General features: G+C 37.6%; 1 protein-coding gene across 4 annotated transcripts in view; it reads left to right on the top strand.

Annotated features, from left to right (window-relative positions):
* INPP4B (inositol polyphosphate-4-phosphatase type II B) overlaps positions 1-20,380 on the top strand; it is a 344,498-nt gene that overhangs the window by 295,948 nt on the left and 28,170 nt on the right. For all 4 annotated transcript variants that reach the window (XM_061992339.1, XM_061992338.1, XM_061992341.1 and 1 more), the window contains 3 exons: positions 2,225-2,322; positions 6,740-6,852; positions 14,585-14,739. In XM_061992339.1, coding sequence (XP_061848323.1) covers positions 2,225-2,322; positions 6,740-6,852; positions 14,585-14,739 — 366 coding nt within the window. The remainder of the gene's footprint in view (positions 1-2,224; positions 2,323-6,739; positions 6,853-14,584; positions 14,740-20,380) is intronic.

Below are 20,380 nucleotides of genomic sequence, written 5' to 3'. Positions count from 1 at the left end.
CCAGGGATAGGGAGTCCACCACCTCCCTGCGCAGCCCATTACAATGCTTAATAACTCTCTTGGTAAAAAAGTTCTTCCTAAGTAAAAAAGTTCTTTTTAACAACTTTTGAAGAAGCTGGAAAAGTCATAAGCTAGAAAGAACCTTTCATTTTTCTGAGCTTTTTAGGGCATTTTCCAAGGTTGAGGATTGGTAATTAATAATAAGGAATGCATTAGTAATATGTTTGTAGAAGCATGAAGGCTGATGTTAAAAGTTCTGATGTGTTAATATTAGTCCTCTGAAAAGATTGCTGGAAACTAATTAAGTAATACAGTAACAGTCAACATTTAACCAACATGTTAATGTTCTCTTACAAGAGAAGGGCATCTATCAGTCATGTCAAATTACCAAGTTTGATCAATGCTGAAACTGTAAAATAGACATCAACAATGAGACAACTACATTTAAAAATAAAAAAATAATTTTTACTGATTTTATTAACAGAGCATCCAAGAAACATAATACGTATCTTTAGGTTGCATTTGCTATAAACTCAAAACCAAAAGTGGAAGTGTGGCTGAGGAAATAGAGGGAGACAGTGGAAAAAATATTGACCTGGGCAATAGGCAAGAAGTTAGGCACAAGAGCGGTTTTGTGTCCTGTACTTTGTAGACAGCAGAGTAGAATCGGTCTGTTGAGGAAGACTTCTAAGGAATGCCATTGGGCAGCTTAGTAGATGTTTGTAGGAAATTTCACTGAGTTGTGAATGGTGATGTCTGAGAAAATCGAAGTAGAAAACTGAAATGGGACACATAATCTGAATCAGAAGACAGTAAAAACTAGCATTTTAATGGTGAAAGGGATGAGTAGTTGGTTAGAGAACTTGAAACGTTCTTGAAAATGACAATTATTAACACAGTCGAAAATATATCTGATATAAAAGAAATAATCTCATGTGACAGTGTAGCAGTGACTACTGAGAAAGTAGCTGAATCCTTTCTCTCTTTGACCCATTTAAATATTTCATTCCCTTCTGCATGTTGTATCAGTACATTGGGTATCTTCTGATTTGTGTCCTGTTTTCTCTGCCTGAGTTTTTCACTTACCTGTTCATGCCTCTCTTTCTGTACTTCTCCATTTCCTTGACTGTTTTCATCTTCTGTCTGTCTTTCTCTTCTTAATTTCAAGACTATTCTAAAGATGAGTTGCAAAAACTTGACTTTAACTGCCTAAGGGACATTCCTGTGTTTATATGATATTCATATCTTTCATAGCAGAGATACCAGGAGATATTTTTTTTCTTTTAGCCTACGTGAAACTCGACTTTCTAGAAATTTGGTCTCGGGAGAAAGATATTTTCCTATTTAGCTAGTCTATGCGTGGATAAACTTAATAACATCCTGATGTTTTCTGGGTTTTCTGCAAGGTGCATGATAATGAGGATTTGGATGTGTTCCCAGCAGATTTGACTGCTGCAGGAAACCCCAGAAGATGCTCCTGAGCTATCTGTAGCAGTGTAGAGCAACTGCTGAGATCTGTGTGCTGCAGCAAGCTTAAATGCAGATGACTGAAGCCAACTAGCCTGCGGGTCATAACTCTGTGAAACGTAATGGTGAAATTGCTCTTCAACAGCAGAGAAATCTTCCTCTCATTGGTTTCAGATACAAAAAACCAAGATAACTAACAGCTCTGGAGCAGTGTAGGGTAGAGAGGGCACAGAGCAGTAATCAATTTGACTATAGTGAATATTCTCAGACAACAGCAGAAATTAGTTCTTCAGAAGGTTTTCTACCTGACACTTGCATCTTTTCCATCTTGTGCAGCTTCAATAGTGTCTAGCTCTGGTAGGAATTAATATACCTAAGCAACAGTAGCAGTAAGAGATGTAGGAGTTGGTGTTCTCTGCCTATGATGCTCTTTGAAGTTCCCAAATAGAGCCCTTGAGTTCATACGCAGTTTGTGAAGGGAAAAAGAATATGCACTTTTTTGAACATTTGTCTGTAAATTGGTTACTTTGTCTCAAATTTGTTGGAAGATTTATCCATGAGTGATGACCTTGTTTCCAAATATTAGTTCCAAAGTACATGAGAGATGAACAATTACATATTTGACAAAACACCGGAATGTAACAAAAAAAAAATTCCTTATGTAAAAAAAATCTGAAGGACAATTTAGCTTTGCTTTGGTTTTGGGGTTTCGTTTGGGGTTGGGTTTTTTTCATCATTTTATTGTGCTTCTTTATAGATTTGGAGATACCACTTTGCAGGAAAATATTAACCAGGAAAACTTAGAACTTCTAAAAGAATATTACAAGCTGTTTACGGAAAAAATGCCTCCTGATTGTGAGTACAAAATAATGCAATATCCAAATGGCTTTGAAAAGGTTTGCTAAGCAGAAGATTATAATCAAGTAATATTAGTACAGTATTAGTGGGCAGCTATTAGATAACTTGTTCCATAAAGTTAAACACTTTGTGCTTGTACACAGTCCTGCTGAAGTCAATAGTGATTGCAGGTCCAGCACCACAGCAGAAACCACAGGGAGAGTGAAACAAAGCAATGATGAACTAAACAGCTCTTTTAAAATATTAATATAACATGCTTTTTAATATTTCAGGTAGTCTGTACCTACTATATTTGTACAGAAATACTCCTTGGGAATTTTCACCAGTTTCAGCCATTCCCTTCGTTCTTATTTTGAAAATGTTTTAAGGTATGGCAAACCACAGAGCAGCCTGCGGATGCAAATACAAGCAATGAGCCACATCATAATGTCACTAATATAAATAGCATGGTTCCATTAGAATAGGCCCTATATTTCAATTTTATAGAAACTTGGTGTCGTAAATATTAGTATTCTGTTGCTCTGATTGTTGAAAGCAAACACTGAAAAGATCATTTGTATCAATTTCATCCTGTTAAAGTAGTCTTAACGCCTAAACTGCATTCCCAAATGTCACAGAATTTACAGCCTGATTTTAAATAGCTTGGATTTAGATTTTTTTGAACCGAAGGATCTATCATCCTACAGGGCATGTGTGCAACTCCTCATGCTAAATACTGCTGGTCAAAATCCCATGCAAAGCTTCTATTTTCTTAAAAAACACCTTGCATTGCTTACTTTTGCAAATTGTCCATGACATGTTTGTACTTGTAGTTACATCTAACGTGTCACTGTATATGTCTACATGTTTATTTTTTGTAACAGGATAATTTTAATTTGCTAATGATTTTAACAGAAGGGAAAACTCCATTTAAACGTTAGACGATATGCTCATCCGTTCATCCACATCTCTAGTATTTCTAGGATTTCTGCAGAGAAACACATTCAAGAAGTCAGCAATTAATTTAGGGGAGTCCTGCCAAGAAATCATCCTGAAAAACTAGCCTCATCTGGTGTTAAGTCAAAGGAAGATCTGCTACATTGTAAATAGATCTGATTATATAAAAGCAAAAATTTGCATGCAGGTAGTATTGGCTGCTTTTCATTAATAGAAGCTAATCTTGTACCATCTTCTGGCTGAAGGATTATTAGTGAGCCACACCAGTCTTCCTGGACCCCTTCCAGACTGTGCAGGCTTCTGAGAACTATGCTTGTCTAGTTCATCGTGTCTGTTCTGATTATTATTACCTCTTGCTTTCTCTCTGCCTCTGAGGTCTAAGTCTCTTCTTTGTCCAAATTTTTACAAAACTCAAAGCACCTTCTGGTTCCGCTGCCCTTCTCCATAGCTCCCTGCCGTTGTGCAGAGTCACTCTTTTGACGTGGAGGAATGTGATTTTTAAACTAGCTCCTTAGACCAAAAAAAAAAAAAAAAAGTGAAGTTCTCTAAGCTGGGAGGAGGTTTTAAAGTCCTCCCCTGTTCCCACACTTCTGAGTTCAAGTTCTTAGGAAGATAAACCTCCAAAATGGCAGCAGCCCTGATGGTGCAGCCAAGTGAGAGCTGTTCAGTATTATAGCTCCTTAATGGTTTTGTCACACATTTCTAGATAGTTTCCTGTCATGCCAGATCTGTTCTACAAAATAAATGCAGGACCTGATTCACAAGGTGTTGGTTACAAAGAGTGCTCATAAAGGCAGGCAGAATTTCAGGACTCAACAGCCCTTTTGTCCAGGCTATTGCATCTTACACCTTTAGGCAGCCTCAATTGCCTCCTGCTTCATTCATGTGTTCCATTTCAAATAATTCCATTTTCTGCTTCCATAAAGGTTTTGCTACTGTTGTGATTAGTTGTTCTCTCATTTCTTTAGTTCTCATTGTGAATAATATTCTAGCTTTCTATTCCAAATTATTAGAAGTCTTCAGCTGCATATAACTACATGTGCCAAATACTGACTTTCTCCTTTTAGATGAAGATGCATCCTGTCACTCACCTGTTTCTTAATCTCTTTAATTATCTAATAGGAATCTGAAAACAGTAAATAAAAAATTCTTTCCAGAAAGGTTCCTACCAAAAATTCCAATCAAATGTAGTTCTGATTTAGGTCCAAATAGTACTGCTTTTATAGAATAGCTACTGATATTTAGGGTACAAAAATGTATATTTGTTGTTGAACAGTTTAGAACTCAGTAGAAAATATAAAATCAGAGAAACGTATGTTGCAAAGTGTTGTGCCATGTGAGAAGAGGGATGCATGCAAGATTTAGAAATCCTGCAAATATTTTCTTTGATAACATCGTAGTGCATGTAGCAGTACATGCATTTTCAATATATAAAGTCTGTAAGTCTGTTTTGTACTTCCAGACTTCTCCTCCTTATCATCTATGAGAATGATTTGGTGGTTTAATACTGCTTTGTGACACAAGGAATTTCCGCAATCAATCACCTCCAGTCAAGACGCAGCTCATTTGGCAATATTATAAATTAGGTGAATCTTGCATTACGTATGGTGACGTTATCTCTCTGAGATGATGCATTTTCTGCTATTGTGAACCAATGGAAGATTGCTTTGAAGCAATAATCACCTAGTGATACATTCTTATAATCTGGAGGCATCTTTTTAAAGTACTCATTGTATGCTACATGTTTTAAAGAAACAGGGGTGGGATAAGTATAATAGTCTAACTGGTTGTGATGTATTTTTAGATATATTCTCCACATTATCTAATTATACGATCAGGAATTTTAATAAACAGATAAGATTCTTACCAAACTAGTTTGATTGTACATTTTCTGGATTTTTTTGCTTTTCTTTCACAGTGTAAGGCAACTTAGATGTTTTTAGAATAGGGGTTTTTTTGAGTATATTTAAATTACTTCTTACTAGGAGTCATGGATAAGGGAATTTATTACACACAAAAAGTTAATGCCTATGGATAAGAGGCATCATTCCAGCTGTGATCAGTTTAGGAGAATGAATTTTGATCTGCCTTAGTATTTACCTCATTTTTTGTCCTTTGAATGGAATATAAATCTTAGTGTTTAGGTTTGGGACTTGAGTTATTTGGGGGTTTTTCCCACTGGATAGAACATCCTATTCATTGAAAAAAATGTATCCATTTGGTTTACTTTTTTTTTTTTAACTGTTTCTGAACTTTTCTTTGATAATAACTATTGATTTGTTTTTCTACTTCACTACCATAAGAAGACTATTTGAAAAAAAAATTGTTTTCAAAACCAATGAAAATATAGGTGACATTAGAACAAAGCCTTCCTATATATACACACGAAACGGGATACAATTAAATTGCCCTAATGAATTCCAGCTTGATATCTATGATTAATAAAACTTCAGTTCAGCTGCCATGCAGAGGGCAAGCAGGTAAAAATTTGGATTTTAAGTAAACCTGAAATTATTTTGTATTTTGAAATTCAAGTCTCATTTAATTTCAGATTGTAAAATATTCTTTGTTAAATTTTTGAGGGGATGTTTAGTGCTGTTTAGCCCTCTTGTTATTTGTCATGGTTTTGTCCTGCAAGGAAAAGGGAAAAAAAAAGCATGACTCCTTCCCCTCCTGGTGGAACTGGAGAAAATGGAAAAGTAACCACATAGGTTGAAAGGAGCACACAAAACTATTTTATATGAGTAACTAAAGCATAATTTTAAAACACAAATAAGATGTTCCATTAAATAAAACCAAAGTACTTTGACTTAAAAATAGGGGGAAAAATCATTTAATCAAAGCAGGCTTTAATGCACTTGATTTTTTTCTGTACTCTTTTCTATTGAAAGTCTATAATAGATGGTAAACAGAACTACAGCAGAGATTTGAATCCATTTATAAGATAAAAGTTGAAGATGCTTTAATTTTCCATCGTGAAGATCTTAGGGAAGACAATGCAATATTTAGAAAGAAATAAGGTTTGCTTATTGTCTAAATATTTATCATAGAATCACAGAATCATTTTAGCAGGAAGAGACCTTTGAGATCATCAAGTCCAGCCTTTGTCCCAGCCCTGTCAACCACTAGACCATTTCCAAAGTGCAACATCCAACCATCTCTAACATTTCCAAGGACAGTGACAACACTGCCTCCCTGGGCAGGCCATTCCAATGCCTGACAACCCTTTCAGTGAAGAAATTCCTCCTAACATCCAGCCTGAACCTCTGGTGCAACTTGAGGCCGTTTCCTCTTGTTCTATTGCTTGTTGCTAGGGAGAACAGACTGACCCCCACCTTGCTACTCATGCTTTCCATCCTGCTTTCCCAAATAAGACTGTAAATAATAGATCTGTTCTTAACTATGGACATTCTTTAGTCAGCACAATCATATCATCAACCTTTTCATAATGAGCAACCTTATAATAATTTTTTTCCAGGTCTACCACATTTTCAAGAACAAAATGATTTAAAAGGATTGCTAGAAAATCTCCATCAAAACATCCAGGCCAAAAAGAGAAAGAATGTAGAAATCATGTGGCTGGCTGCAACGGTAAGGTGTCTTGTTTCAAATGCATTCATACAGTGAACTAATTTTCACATACCTGCTAGTATTGTAAGTGGAATGGATTTTAAGGATATGACTGGAAAACTCAATTATTAAAGTAGATAGGCTGAAATGGCTGTCTGACGTTTCCATTCTGATCATCTCTTCATCCCACTCATGAATATATCTCCTCTTCCTACACTTACAGATTTTTTTTTTTTCTCACTTGTAGAACTGACTAGAATTCAAAGTGAGAGTTGGTGACTTTTTTGTCCCCTATATCTTCCAGACCTTTTTCTGCAGAGCTTTCCTAGCCAGACAGTCAGATGCCCTCTGCTGCTGCCTGTGGTTGTTCTGGGCCAGATGTAGGATTTTTTCGCTTATCTCAGTGTGCTGTTTAACAGGGTAAAAGAGGTTTGGTTTTAGTTTGAGATGTATTTTTTCTTCAACTAAGTCTGGTTTTAGGCAGAGGAATTCCTTCATCCCCATCATGGGCAGAATCAATTCCTTGAATGATGATGCATAGCTATAAATACATTACCTCATATAACAGACACAATACAGTATTCAGCTGTGGTATCAAACTTTCTTTTGTTTAAAAATGTGTTACAAAAAATTTGATTATTCAAAATACCTTCACTTTATTGCTTAACATCCATAAGCCTTCAGGTATGATGCAGGACACGATTGCTTACTCTACTTTTAGTTTAATATCACTGCACTCATCTTTTGATTGTCAGTAGTTAAGGCACTTCTGTTTTATAAATAAGTGTCTAATTGTATCAATTCAACTCTAGTTAATCATGTTTTATGGGCTTTTTAGCCAGTGTCACCATGACAGACACTCTTAAGGACATCGACAGCAGCACAAAAGAAGCTATATATGCAAGGAGCAGATCTTCAGACACAGGGAGAACACAAAGAAAAATGTTTATCAAACAGTGAATACTTACTTTACTTTATTCACATAATTCCTTTTTGTTTCCCAATTCTCTGGGTTAAAAACAAAAAAACAAAACACCAAGAAAATTTCTCACAGACAACAAAACCACCCTTAGCTGTTTGTCTAAAGATCAAACTTTATCAGGAATGTGAAATTTAAGCAGGTAATAGTCACAGATTTGGAAAAGTACCCTTGTTGTCTCTGGCCATTTAGGCAAGCAGAGACTGAAGTCTTTGATATCTACTGAAACTGAAGTGTGACCTTTTGTCCTGGGGAACTTTCAAGTCAGCATACCCATCAAGGCTAATAAGTACTTGATGCAAAATATTAATAGAGTTTTCCATGACTTCACATTAAGACCAGGAACAAGACAATATTAATTATATCTATATATTAATGTCACTGCTGTAAGTTTTCCTGTTGCTAATAACATTTTGCCTTGGATTTAATAAATATTGTCACATACTAATGCAGTATAAATCTGTTGTGAGTAAATATATAAGCTTTTCTTGTAGCTTTTATTGTAGTTCTGCAATTACTATGAAACATTTCTGTTTAAAGAAGTACATGTTAAATCAGTACAGGATAGTGTAGAATGAGCTACAAAGACTATGACAGAACTTATTTAATCTTTGTATCTAGAAAGTTGGGTTTTATCATCTATTTGGGATTCTCTGAAAATAATTTCGTGGGTAAAAATCATTCTTTAGATACACACACGGTTTCAGATTTTTCCTCTGCTATATTCTATTTGTCTTTGCATTACTTTACTGTTACCTTCTGAAATTAATATTTCCGAACCCATTGATCTACACACCATTGTACTGTGTTGTATTTATTAATTGGAAAGGATGTAAGGCTATCCTTTGTTATTGCAATAGTTTAATGAGATTCTACATGCATACCTGGACCTGCATGTAATCCTCGTTGTAATGGGACTGCAAGAATGCTCCTGCATTTCAAAAGTCAACTTTTGCAAATTGATATTGCAAGCATTTCTTATTCTAAATATAATGGATCAGAGATTTAAATGTTACACATTTTTATTTCCTAAGTTACGCCCTTCATCTTCTGCTTTGTATCAGAAGTAATCAGAATATTGATTTATCCTGGGTTTAGACTTCATAGTTTTATTTGCTAGATCCCATCTTTAAAGTTAATCACAATCATTCATTTAAATCTGTGTTGGTAAAGGAAGCTCTCTAAGGCTCTAATAAATGTTAAGTCTATTTCTCCTCCTCCTGTATATTCAATAGACTTGGGGAAGAAGTGACCAAAATTGAGGATGAAATTCAGGTTGGACACTAACTGTGAGCCATGTGTTCTGATATGATTATATGAATATATATTTGGTAAGAGGTCAGATCATTGTGTTTGGCCATTTTAATTATTGACTCTGTTTAACTGCTGCTGCTTAGTGAACTGAGTCATTTTGAAGATTTACCTGCACCATGGTTACACATTTCCTTAAATCAGAATTTAAGGATTTTTTTGGGTTTTTTATTTAAGTTAAAAAATTGTTTTCTATTTAATCCACTTCAAAATGATTGAGCCATTTGCACTGAACTTAGTGCAAAGTAAGTTTGCGGTTATGGTCATTTGCTTGTTCTGCCTTGAATGCTTCTTGGTTCAAAACCGACACTCACTAGCAGGCACTTCATATGTATGCTGTCAACTCAGATTTTGGATTTAGTAACCCTTCCATGCATCAGAGGCCATCACTCGTATAGAGCAATCATTTGGGTTTTTTCCTCATGACTCATTCACTTTCTATAGTCAAAATGACTCATGGACTTGAAAAGAGACTACTGTGAAGAGAACTAATCTCTTCAACTAATCATTTAACTTCTTCCACAGTGATATTTTTAAAAATTGTCTCATAGCACTTTGTTTAAACCTCAGTGCAACTTCCCAAATCTTTAAACGGATTTAAGTTTTAAAAAATTGAATTATGGGAGGGAAGAAACACTCAGGTTCTTCTGTTCTTACTAGGCTGTATTTCTTTGGGTTCAAATATAGATTCAGTTAATTAATTCACTGGATCCAACTTCTGAGATCACGCTTACCACAATATCACAAAGACCTTAAACACTGTAAGTATTTTCTGGGCCACTGATTTTAGTAGAATTTCAGAGAGTAAGTGCACTCTCTGAATAAATAGTGCTTATTTGCTGAAGTGAAATGATGAAGATATCTTCCACTTTCATCCCACATGATCCCAAGTAAGTGATAGCCAAGCTGGGAAGTTCCTCAGAAGGAAGCCTAACTGCTGTAATTCATTGCCTTCCCTATTCTCCTAACTATTTCTTTTTGTGATACTATGATCGTCCAGAAACAGGAGCAAGCAAAGCAAAATATTACCTTTTCTTAGGACAAATTCTATCAGTGTTTCATTTTTCTAGTAAAATAATGTTTGAACCCGAAGTATAAACTAATGGGCTGATACAACCACAAATGAATTGTTAAAGTGATAAATTATCCTTTAAAATATGTAATGTTTCCCTTATCCCTCTTAATTTTCTCAAAATATACAGTGAAAGTAGAAAGTCGAAGGCAGTCATTTGTGTTACATTTTAATTGTTCTGGGTCACTCATTGAACGATTTACCTTTTAAAAACTAAGGACTATGTTTAAAGTCAAATATGTCTGAATACGTACCCTCATGAGGAGTTAGTCCTCTACATTCATGAGTCCAAGTTAAGACTTGTCAAAGCTTTTCACTTTTTTCAACATTTGTTATATGTTTGGACAATTAAGCTGTAATGGAATAGGGTGATTGTCACAGAAAGTGAGGAAAAAAAAATTTTTTCTTTTTGTAGTCTCTGATAGCAGAAGTACTTCTTTTGAAGATCAGGAAATTGGATGTAATGGTTTGGCAAGCTGGAGTATGTGTAGACATTTTAATGACTTACTTAAAATGCTTAGGACTAAATATAGAGTTTGGAGTTGGGTTTTTCTGTTAGGTTCAGTGTCAGTTTCTTGCTTGACTTTGAGATTTTATGTTGGAATGGCCATCAGAGAGAATTGATTGCAACTACAGTACAAGATGGTGTGCAGCTCTCTTAAAATCAATAAGGGCTCCTTTTTCCTCAGCAGGCAGGTTATTTGTAGGCTTGTCCTACTAAAGAAAGCCCTGAAGCTCTGTTTTTAAAATAAGTCATTTGGACAAATTGGAAATGGGCTACAGATCAGTAGCTATAGTCTTTTGGTGCTATTTTTTTTAGAATGTTAACAGTGCAAATTTCTAAACACGAGATAAATTTACAGTTGTCTTCAGACAAAATTTTCACTTTTGAGGGGATTGTGTCATGTCAGCATGAATACGAAAATTCCTAAGGCAGTGTTTAATAACCTTTAAATGTAAAGATGCACATTAGCAGCCATGTCACAGAATCACAGAATCTTAAGGCTTGGAAGGGACCTTGAAAGATCATCTAGTCCAATCCCCCTGCCAAAGCAGGACTACCTTCAGTAGGTCACTCAGGAGCTCATCCGGGTGGGTTTTGAATTTCTGCAGAGAAGGAGACTGCACAACCCACCTGGGCAGCCTGTTCCAGTGCTCCATCACCCTCACAGTGAAGAAATTCTTCCTTATGTTTCTTTGGAACCTTTTATGTTCCAGCTTGTACCCATTGCCCCTTGTCCTATCATTGGACATCACTGAGAAAAGCCTAGCTCCATCCTCCTGACACCCCCCCCCCCACATATTTGTAAACATTAATGAGGTCACCCCTCAGTCTCCTCTTCTCCAAGCTGAAGAGCCCCAGCTCCCTCAGCCTTTCATCAGAAGGGAAATACTCCATTCCCTTCATCATCTTGGTGGCCCTGTGCTGAACTGTCTCCGGCAGCTCCCAGTCCTTCTTGAACTGAGGGGCCCATAACTGGACACAATATTCCAGATGTCACCTCATGAGGGCAGAGTAGAAGGGGAGGAGAACCTCTCTTGACCTATTCACCACTCCTAATACACCCCAGGATGCCATTGGCATTCTTGGTCATGAGGGCATATTGTTGGCTCATACTCATCCTGCTGTCCACCAGCACCCCTAGGACCCTTTCCCCTACACCACTGTCTAACAGTTCATTCCCCAACCTGTGCTGGTACGTGGGATTATTCTTTCCCATGTGCAAGACTCTACACTTGCCCTTGTTGAATTTCATTACATTTCTCCCTACCCAACTCTCCAGCCTGTCCAGGTCTCATTGGATGGCAGCACAGCCTTCTGGTGTGTCAGCCACTTACCACAGTCACTAGCTGATCATCTAGCTCACACTTTCTTAGTTTTGCTATGAGGATGCTGTGGGAGATGGTGTCAAATGCTTTACTGAAATCAAGATAATCCACATCCACTGCACTACCACCATCTATCCACCTGGTTACATCTTCATAAAAGGCTATCAGGTTGCTCAAATGTGACTTTCCCTTCGTAAAGCCATATTGACTGCTCATAATGACTTTCTCGTTGTTTAAATGCCTGGAGACAGCATAATTTTTTCCATCACCCTTCCAGGGATGGAGGTGAGGCTGACCAATCTGTAGGTGCTCGGCTCCTCCTTCTTGCCCTTTTTGAAGACCTGATTGACCTTTGCTTTCCTCCAGTCCTCAGACACCTCTCCTGTTCTCCACGACTTACTGAAGATGATGGAGAGTGGTTTAGCAATGATTTCCGCCAGCTCCCTCAACACCTGCAGATGCATCCCATCAGGGCTTATGGACTTATGTACATCAAGATTGCTCAGCTGATCCTTAACCCAGTCCTCATCAACCAAACAGAACTCCTTCTCTAACCTGATTGTCCCAGGAGTCTGGGACTCCTGAGGACAATCTCCAGCAGTACAGACAGAGACAAAAAAGACATTCAGTAACTCTGCCTTCTCTGTATCCTCTGTCACCAGGGCACCTACCTCATTCTTGGTCCCCTTTGTCCTCCAATACCCTGTCCCACGAGATGTCCCCTAGCAATTGCTTGAAAAGGCCAAAGTTGGCTCTGCTAAAGCCCAAGATTGTGATCCTGCTTGGTATTCTGTTCCACACAAGATCCTGAACTCCACCATTTCATGGTGGCTGCAGCCAAGGCTGCCCTCAACCTTCACCACTTCAACCAGACCCTGCTTGCTTGTGAGTACAAGATCCAGTAGTGCTCCTCTTCTAAATGGCACATCCACCATTTGCATCAAGAAGTTATCATCGATGCACTGAAGGAACCTCCTGGACTGTAAGTGGCTAGCTGTCTAGGTCCTACAGCACATGTCTGGGTAGTTGAAATCCCTCATGAGAACCAGGGCCTGTGATTTTGAGGCTGCTCCCAGCTGCCTGTAGAAGGCCTCATCAACTCCCCCATACTGATCAGGTGGCCTGTAAATAGACACCCACAACAGTGTCACACATACTAGTTTGCCCTTTAATTCCAACCCACAAACTCTCAACTTGCCCCTCATCCTCACCTGGACAGAATTCAGTGCATTCCAGTTGCTCTCTCACATAAAGAGCAACTCCACTGGCTCACCGAGTTGGCCTTCTTTCCTAAAAAGGACATAGCCATCCTTGACCACATTTCAGTCATGTGAGTTGTCCCACCATGTCTCTGCAATAGCCACCACATCATAGCCCCTTGCCTGTACACAGACTTCCAGCTTCTCCTGTTTATTCCCCATGGTGCTTGCATTAGTGTACAGGCATCTCAAGAAGGAAGCCAATCGTGTAGGATTCACCCCCGGCACTGACTTACCACCCTTAGGTTCAACTCTAGTGGGCCTTGTTTTGTCCCCTTCCCCCTTCAAAATTAGTTTTAAACCCTTTCTATGAGCCCTACTAACTCATTTGCAAGGATCCTTCTGCCCCTTTGAGACAGATGAACTCCACCTGTCACCACACCTGGCATCATGAAAATTTCACCATTGTGAAAAACCCAGAGTTGTGTTGGTGGCACCAGTCTCTGAACCACCTGTTAATCAGGTAGGTTTTCCTTATTTGTTCAGTATTCCTCCCTGTCATGAGAGGGTTGGAGGACAATACTGCTTGTGCTCCTGAGCCGTCTAGCATTCTCCCCAATGCCCTGAAGTCCTCTTTAACAGCTTTTGAACGTCTCTCTGTAACCTCGTCAGTACCAACCTGCATTACCAACAGTGGGTAGTAGTCAGTTGGCTGCACCAGACCAGGGAGGATCCCAACAACATCTCTTGGGCCCCAGGGAGGCAGCAGACCTCTGTGGGATGAGTCTGGTTGACATATCCAGAAGGGAATCACCTACTACTATAACCCTTCTTTTTTTTGTTGTTTAATTGAGGCATTCTTAAGGCATGATGGTGACTGGCTCACTCTGGGTAACTCCTCAAGTGGACTCACATCTTCATATTCCATTGCCTGGCCCATACCTGTTACACAACAGCAACTGGGGAAGCGTAGGAGGCTGGAAAGGGATTCGCCTGCCTCCCTGAGAAGGGACCTCTATCCATTTCCCTCCATCTCTTGGGTCCCCTCTGTTAACCTGATTAGAAGATGGTAGGGGATCCTGTACTTCTTGTGAAGCCTCAACTTGTTGCTTAGACCTCAGAGGTAACAGATGCTCAGTCCAACAATCTATCTTTCTCTCACACTCCCTGACAGTCATGAGCCTTTCCACCTCCTCCTGTATGATTCAGGTTGGAGTATTACATCTTAATAGCTGTTTTTTTTTCTTGAGAAATACTCATTGTCTGTGATTTGCAAAACTGTGTGATTTTCACACTCTTCCTAGCATGTAGAGAACACAAGGTGTGAAAAGGCCAATCCTTTGACGCCTGCCTGTGTTTCAGATTTGCCGGAAGTTGAATGGAGTCCGTTTCACCTGTTGCAAAAGTGCCAAAGATCGGACATCCATGTCGGTGACACTGGAGCAGTGCTCCATCTTGAGGGATGAGCATCAGCTTCACAAAGATTTCTTTATTCGGGCACTGGATTGTATGAGAAGGTATGTGGAGATTTTTGCATGTCTCTTGCATTTTGAGCTAAGCCAGGAGCTACAGTGTAGAACACGCTAAAGACGGTTGAGAAGGGGTGATAGGCCCCAGTCCTGACGTATCAGAGAACTGACCAGCAGCATGCTAGCTGGTAAGTCACTTATGCACACAAGGTCTTTTCAACTGCATGTGTTCTCACTAATTAACAGTTTCTGAGATAGATATGTGAAAACTTGTGTCACTTCACTGATCATAGACTTTAATCAAGGCAAACAGCAGTTATTTTAACAAGTTCTTAGGGTGCTGTAAGGCTTGAAATTCTAACAACATTCTATGACCATATTAAAAAAAAAAACAAAAAAAGGTTATTTCCTGTTTTAAATGTTTACATGCTCATTAAATCATTTGTATAAAACTTAGAAAAATATTGTGAAAGCAGAATAAGGATTTGTTGCAGATGGCAATTCTTATTCGGTCATGTTACTAAAAATAAAAGAAATATCCAGCAGTTTTGGACTGATGGTGGTTGCCACTGTTGCTCTAAATTTACTCTAAATTTCAGCTATGCAGAAATAGACACTGATGTTATCAGAAATGTATAATTAAAAGATGTAAAGATTTCTGGTTATCTGAATCTTTGATGACTAAAAAAATAATGAGCAAACGAGTTTTGATCATAAAGTGAATCCAGATGCTATGTTCGCTAAAGAAACTTTCATCGTGGGCTTTAATGAGTACTGCATTGTCTTTTCTGTAAGAGTTTAAAGAAATGTATCTATCCACAACATTCAAATAATATATAACAAAGGTCAATGCAAAACTAATAGAAAATATTCTGGTCAGCCTGCAAAGAATTAACTGAATCATATCTTGCACTTGTCTGAAATACAAACTGTTGATACGTTGGTTAGCAAAGATCATTCTTAGTAACCAATCATGCTTAAAGTCTGTAGTTGGTATTTCTTGACTTTAATATTTAATTTTGTCAGATTAGGTGTTTAATGTCTAGATCAATGTTGTAGGTTAACACATGTAGGGTCTTTTGGCAAAGATAGATATTCTGAAGAAGAAAAGTGATGTTTACAAAAAGTAATTGAGGACAGGACTGAGATGGCCTACATGTAGATTGGTTTGCAAGGTGCTAGTGTGGTGTGATGTATTATACTGAGGTGTATCATTTTGTATGTATCATTAGCTTGCATAAATCCCTTAATTTCTGCAGTATTTCAGTGAGTGAATGACTTGTGTGCAGTCTCTCATAACTACATGTTTTATCATTAATGAAAAATCTCTGAGTTTTCTGTGTTAAACTTCATTTCTGTTGGCATTTCAAATACATTTCTTTTTTTGTTTCTTTCATGTCTCCAGTAAATTCAAAAGTATATAAGATAGAAAAAATTACCAGAAAGGAAAACTAATTGTACAAAATCATTATTATATTAGAATTGCAGGAGTTTGGAAATCTTTCACAAATATAAACCTGACTTTTTTTTTTTAAAAGCTCTGATAATTTGTACAAACTTGTTAGTACAAAAGTGTAGTAGGTTTTTGTAGACTAAAATGTAAGTGACTTTAAGTGTTTTTAAATCACATAATTTATCTCAAAGCTGAGATTATCCTGTTAGTTGTATTTGCAGATAACAATAAATTGGAGTCACAAAAGAATGATGAAAAGCCCAGAAAATCTGGAGAAAACTTAAAAAATAGATGAGCAGATGGACTTATCAGGGTGAAGCATCATCACAATAATGTTAATTTTATGTTTTTGCTGTAGTTTTAGACAGTGAAGAGCTTTATCCCACTAATATCCTGTAAATGAAACTGAAACAGCCTTGATGCTGTGTGTGATCATAGAATGCGTTCAATTGGAAAAGAACTTCAAGATTATCAAATCCAAAAGATGGAAGGTGATAAACCTGACCTGGGTGACAGAATTGTCTGGCATTTAAAGCAAGGGGCTTGCAAATAGTGGCATTAGCATAAGGAATAACCTGCACCATCGAGGCAATAAATAGACCTTTTACCTATGCTAGCTTCTATGTGTATAACACTGTTCATGTAACTCCAGGTTAAACAGCAAAAGGACAGACAACTTTTTTTTCTTTTTTCTTGTGAGCTGGTGATTGAAAGCCCAACAATTCATAATAAAAAAATTAAAATGTCAAATGGGGACATAGTACTTAACTCTGTGGTACTCTCTTTGAGGGTTAGTCAGTTTTAAGAGCTGTCTTTGGGTGGGTTTTTTGGTATCTTTGGTGCTACAGACATTTGTCAATGACTGTTTCTCCCTCCTCACTGCCCATGCGCTTATGGAGCAGTGCTGGGAGTGGCACAGGCTTTCCTCCCTCTCACTAGTGACTAGATAGTGTGGTAAGGACCCTCCAGCTAGGCTTTCTTGTTTTAGGCAGATGGAGAAAGGTGAATTGAAGAGAAAAGCAATTTGAGAACAAATTGGGAAGGAAAGAACAGCCAGGAAAAAGAGAAGGGGGGAAAAAGTGCCATAATTTCCACAGGAAGAGACATAATGGCATTTCAACTAAAGCTGCTGTATTTTACTTGAGGGAGGTTTGGCAGCTGCATTTTTTAGGTTTGTGCGAAGGTCAACAGATTTGGTTGTTGTTCTGATGTTTGCCCTTTCATCCTTTCTTTTGTTTGGTTATTATCAGTGTTATTTGAAAGATTATTCTGTACATTGCTAAGCTTTTCCTTTACTGCTTGTAGAAACTTTTAGAATGATTTTCAGATCTAAAAGATCCTATTTTGTTTTAAGAGCAGTCAGAGAAAAACTGTGCCATTTAATTTATAATTTTAGCAATTTTCTACTGATGTATCTTTTCTAGATCACTTAGTTAAATTCTGTCAATCAAATCTCTTTATGCTGATTGCCTCAAATCACTTCTACGCCTTTCAAATGAACAAGACAAGAAAAAGTCAATTTTAACATCTAGAATCTTAACAGGCTGGATTGATTTTTTGAAAGGCTTCTTTCAAGAGTTAACAGTAGGAGATGGAGGGTACTGTGAAACAAAGTGAGTTGTAAAAGTAAATGGCGATTCAAAGGCAGCCTTTATTGGAAATGCCATAATTTTGAGATAGGAAAATTATAAAGGTGTCTGTGTAACTGTAAAGCTTTTTTTTTGTTCCTGCCAGTGCTGACACAGCTTTGCTAGCTATTAACAGGAAGCATGCACTCTTGAGTTGGTGCTTTCTTGCCACCAGTAGTTTGGAGATGCTGGTCTTCTATGTGCTGCTATTTTTCAGCCTCACCAATGTCCCTAAAATTTTGATCAAAGCAGAGGCAATTTCAGATGTTTTGGTGTCTTTGCTTCAATATACATGGCATGATGCATTTTGGAAAACACTATCAGTAGCTGTTATTTAATGGCATAGTTTGTAAGTGGAATCAGTGCCTTCTAGTGATACACAATATGATGTTTATAGTTTCTTACAAAAAAAAAAAGCTGTACAAAAATCTTTCCATTGGTTTTCCCCTGCAGCTTATAAAAAATGTGGGGAAACAATGATAGGAAATAAAGCCTTTTCACTTACAATGTGTAATCCATGGGTTTGTCTTCTGGGTGTAACACTATCCACTATGATGTTGCAATTGATGTGTATGTAAAGCAGCTATTCCATAAATAATTCTACATATCATAGTTTCTGTGGTATATGTGTGTGACTTCTATTGATTTTAGTGACATGCATAGTGCAGAATGAGGAATATCGATATATTATACCCTCTGTATCAAATGCTTGCAATTCACATCATATTAAAATTGTATTTATAACACTACTGTCACTTTCATTTTTTTTCTATCATCAATATTCTTTTCTTATTTTTCCCTTCATCATTATAGTAGTATTTGCTATCATTTAATGTTAATGATGTTCAAAGAGACAGTAGAGAGGCAAAACTGATTTACCCGAGTTCATTGCAGTGTGTGTTGCGATCCACTTTTCATCTTTGGAGGTGGCCACTGCTTAATGGACATCAAACCCTGGAAGACAGCATTCTACAAAGCAGTTTTGTAAAGTCTGTTTGATTTTCTTTTTTTTTTAAAAGTTTTTTTCTTTATTTTCTGAACTTATTTAATTATACTATTTCAGTGACAGAGCTCATTTTGAAGGCAATGGGAAGTGAGTAACCTTGGAATTTCCTGGGTTTTGAGCATGTTTTCAGTAAAGGCTCAAAAGTAAAAACAAGCAAATTAAATGACAAATCTATTCTCTATGGTGAAGCCTTCAGGCTTTCAGCCTTATCATCATTTTTACCAGGGTGCAATACTTGTCAGGTATTTCAGACATTGAATATAAAATTTGATTCGTTGTGGGACACACTATTTTCACCTGAAATAGCAGTCAAGGATATTTCAGATTATTTTAGATAAATTACCTGTCAAACATCTGATTGAAGCACAAAGAATGAATGTCGGGGCAACTAGTTATGGACTTTTGATGGCCCAGCTATGAAACAAATAACTCCTTTTTAAAGAGCTGTTTGAATGCATCTTTTCTTAAAGATGGTCTTAAAGACACATGAGTTGAGAAGGAGGAATAGCTGTAATAGCTTTAATCTCGGGGACTTTCAGATGTTTTGAATGGAATCCATAGGTCCAGGCTCAGATGGACTTTGGCCCTGGCAGGGCCTATACCCAACAGCACAGTGTTGTGATTGCTACAAGGACTAAAAAGCAGAAGGAAAGGGACAAGATGAGAGACTGGGATCCATGAGCAGATCTTCCTCTGCCTTTCTCCCATCTCCCGGCATTCTCCTTATGAGCTCGTGGGAATAGACTCAGTGTGTGATAGGTCACACAGAAGTGGAAGCACATGTTCTTCTGTAACCTTTTCTGTTTTTCCATCAATTTGGGGTTTTAAAATTAAATTACAGCTTTTTTAAAGCAACAGTGTGCAGAGGAAAACAAAATGTAGAGGAGTGGTCATGAGATGTAATAAGTATTAATGCAATTTGTGCCTTGTTGGAGTCTTTTAGAATAAAGGTCTATTCATGACCATCCTTCTGAAAAGAGGGGATTTGTAGACGATGATTGCAGACAAAGATTCAAATGGTAGCTTGAAAAGACAGTGTTAAATCTAAGATTTTCCAAGGTAAATACTCAGCTTCACAGAACTGATCTTTATAATGCATCTTTGAAGCAATTCTCTGTTTTTTGAGAATTCAGTGGGAAAAAAAAAAGGAAGAAAAAAAAGAGAAGGAAATACATTTCATTTGCACCATGTCAGGTTCAGGAAGGTCATCAGTGAGGCTCAGGCAAAGTAAGTAAAACTGGCAGTTGTTTTGTAATACACATTTGCTCTGTTTCACTGGGATCAGATGTTATGCAGGGGAATGTCCTCTAGCTGACTAAAGAAGTTTCATTTCTTCTATACCTGATTTGTCCAACTTCTTCCCAAATACTGTTTTCAGACATCTTCCCGATTAACACCCCAGTCAGAGTCCTGAGAACATTCTCATGAAAACTTTATCATCTTCTTCTTTCTCACCAGACTATCACTTGAATGTTTCCCTCTGGTTGTTCCTTTCTCCCCTGCTACATATGGGGCTGCTTTTGTCTTTCTTCATAGCCTGGGCACTGGACTCAATAACAACATAGAGAGCACAGCAGAAACAGTCCCCTTGTCTCATTGCTT

Source organism: Colius striatus, chromosome 3 (genome assembly GCF_028858725.1).
Source record: "Colius striatus isolate bColStr4 chromosome 3, bColStr4.1.hap1, whole genome shotgun sequence".
NCBI lineage: Eukaryota > Metazoa > Chordata > Aves > Coliiformes > Coliidae > Colius > Colius striatus.
The sequence above is the reverse complement of the archived record's forward strand: the minus strand, read 5'-3'. Positions and strand labels throughout refer to the sequence as shown.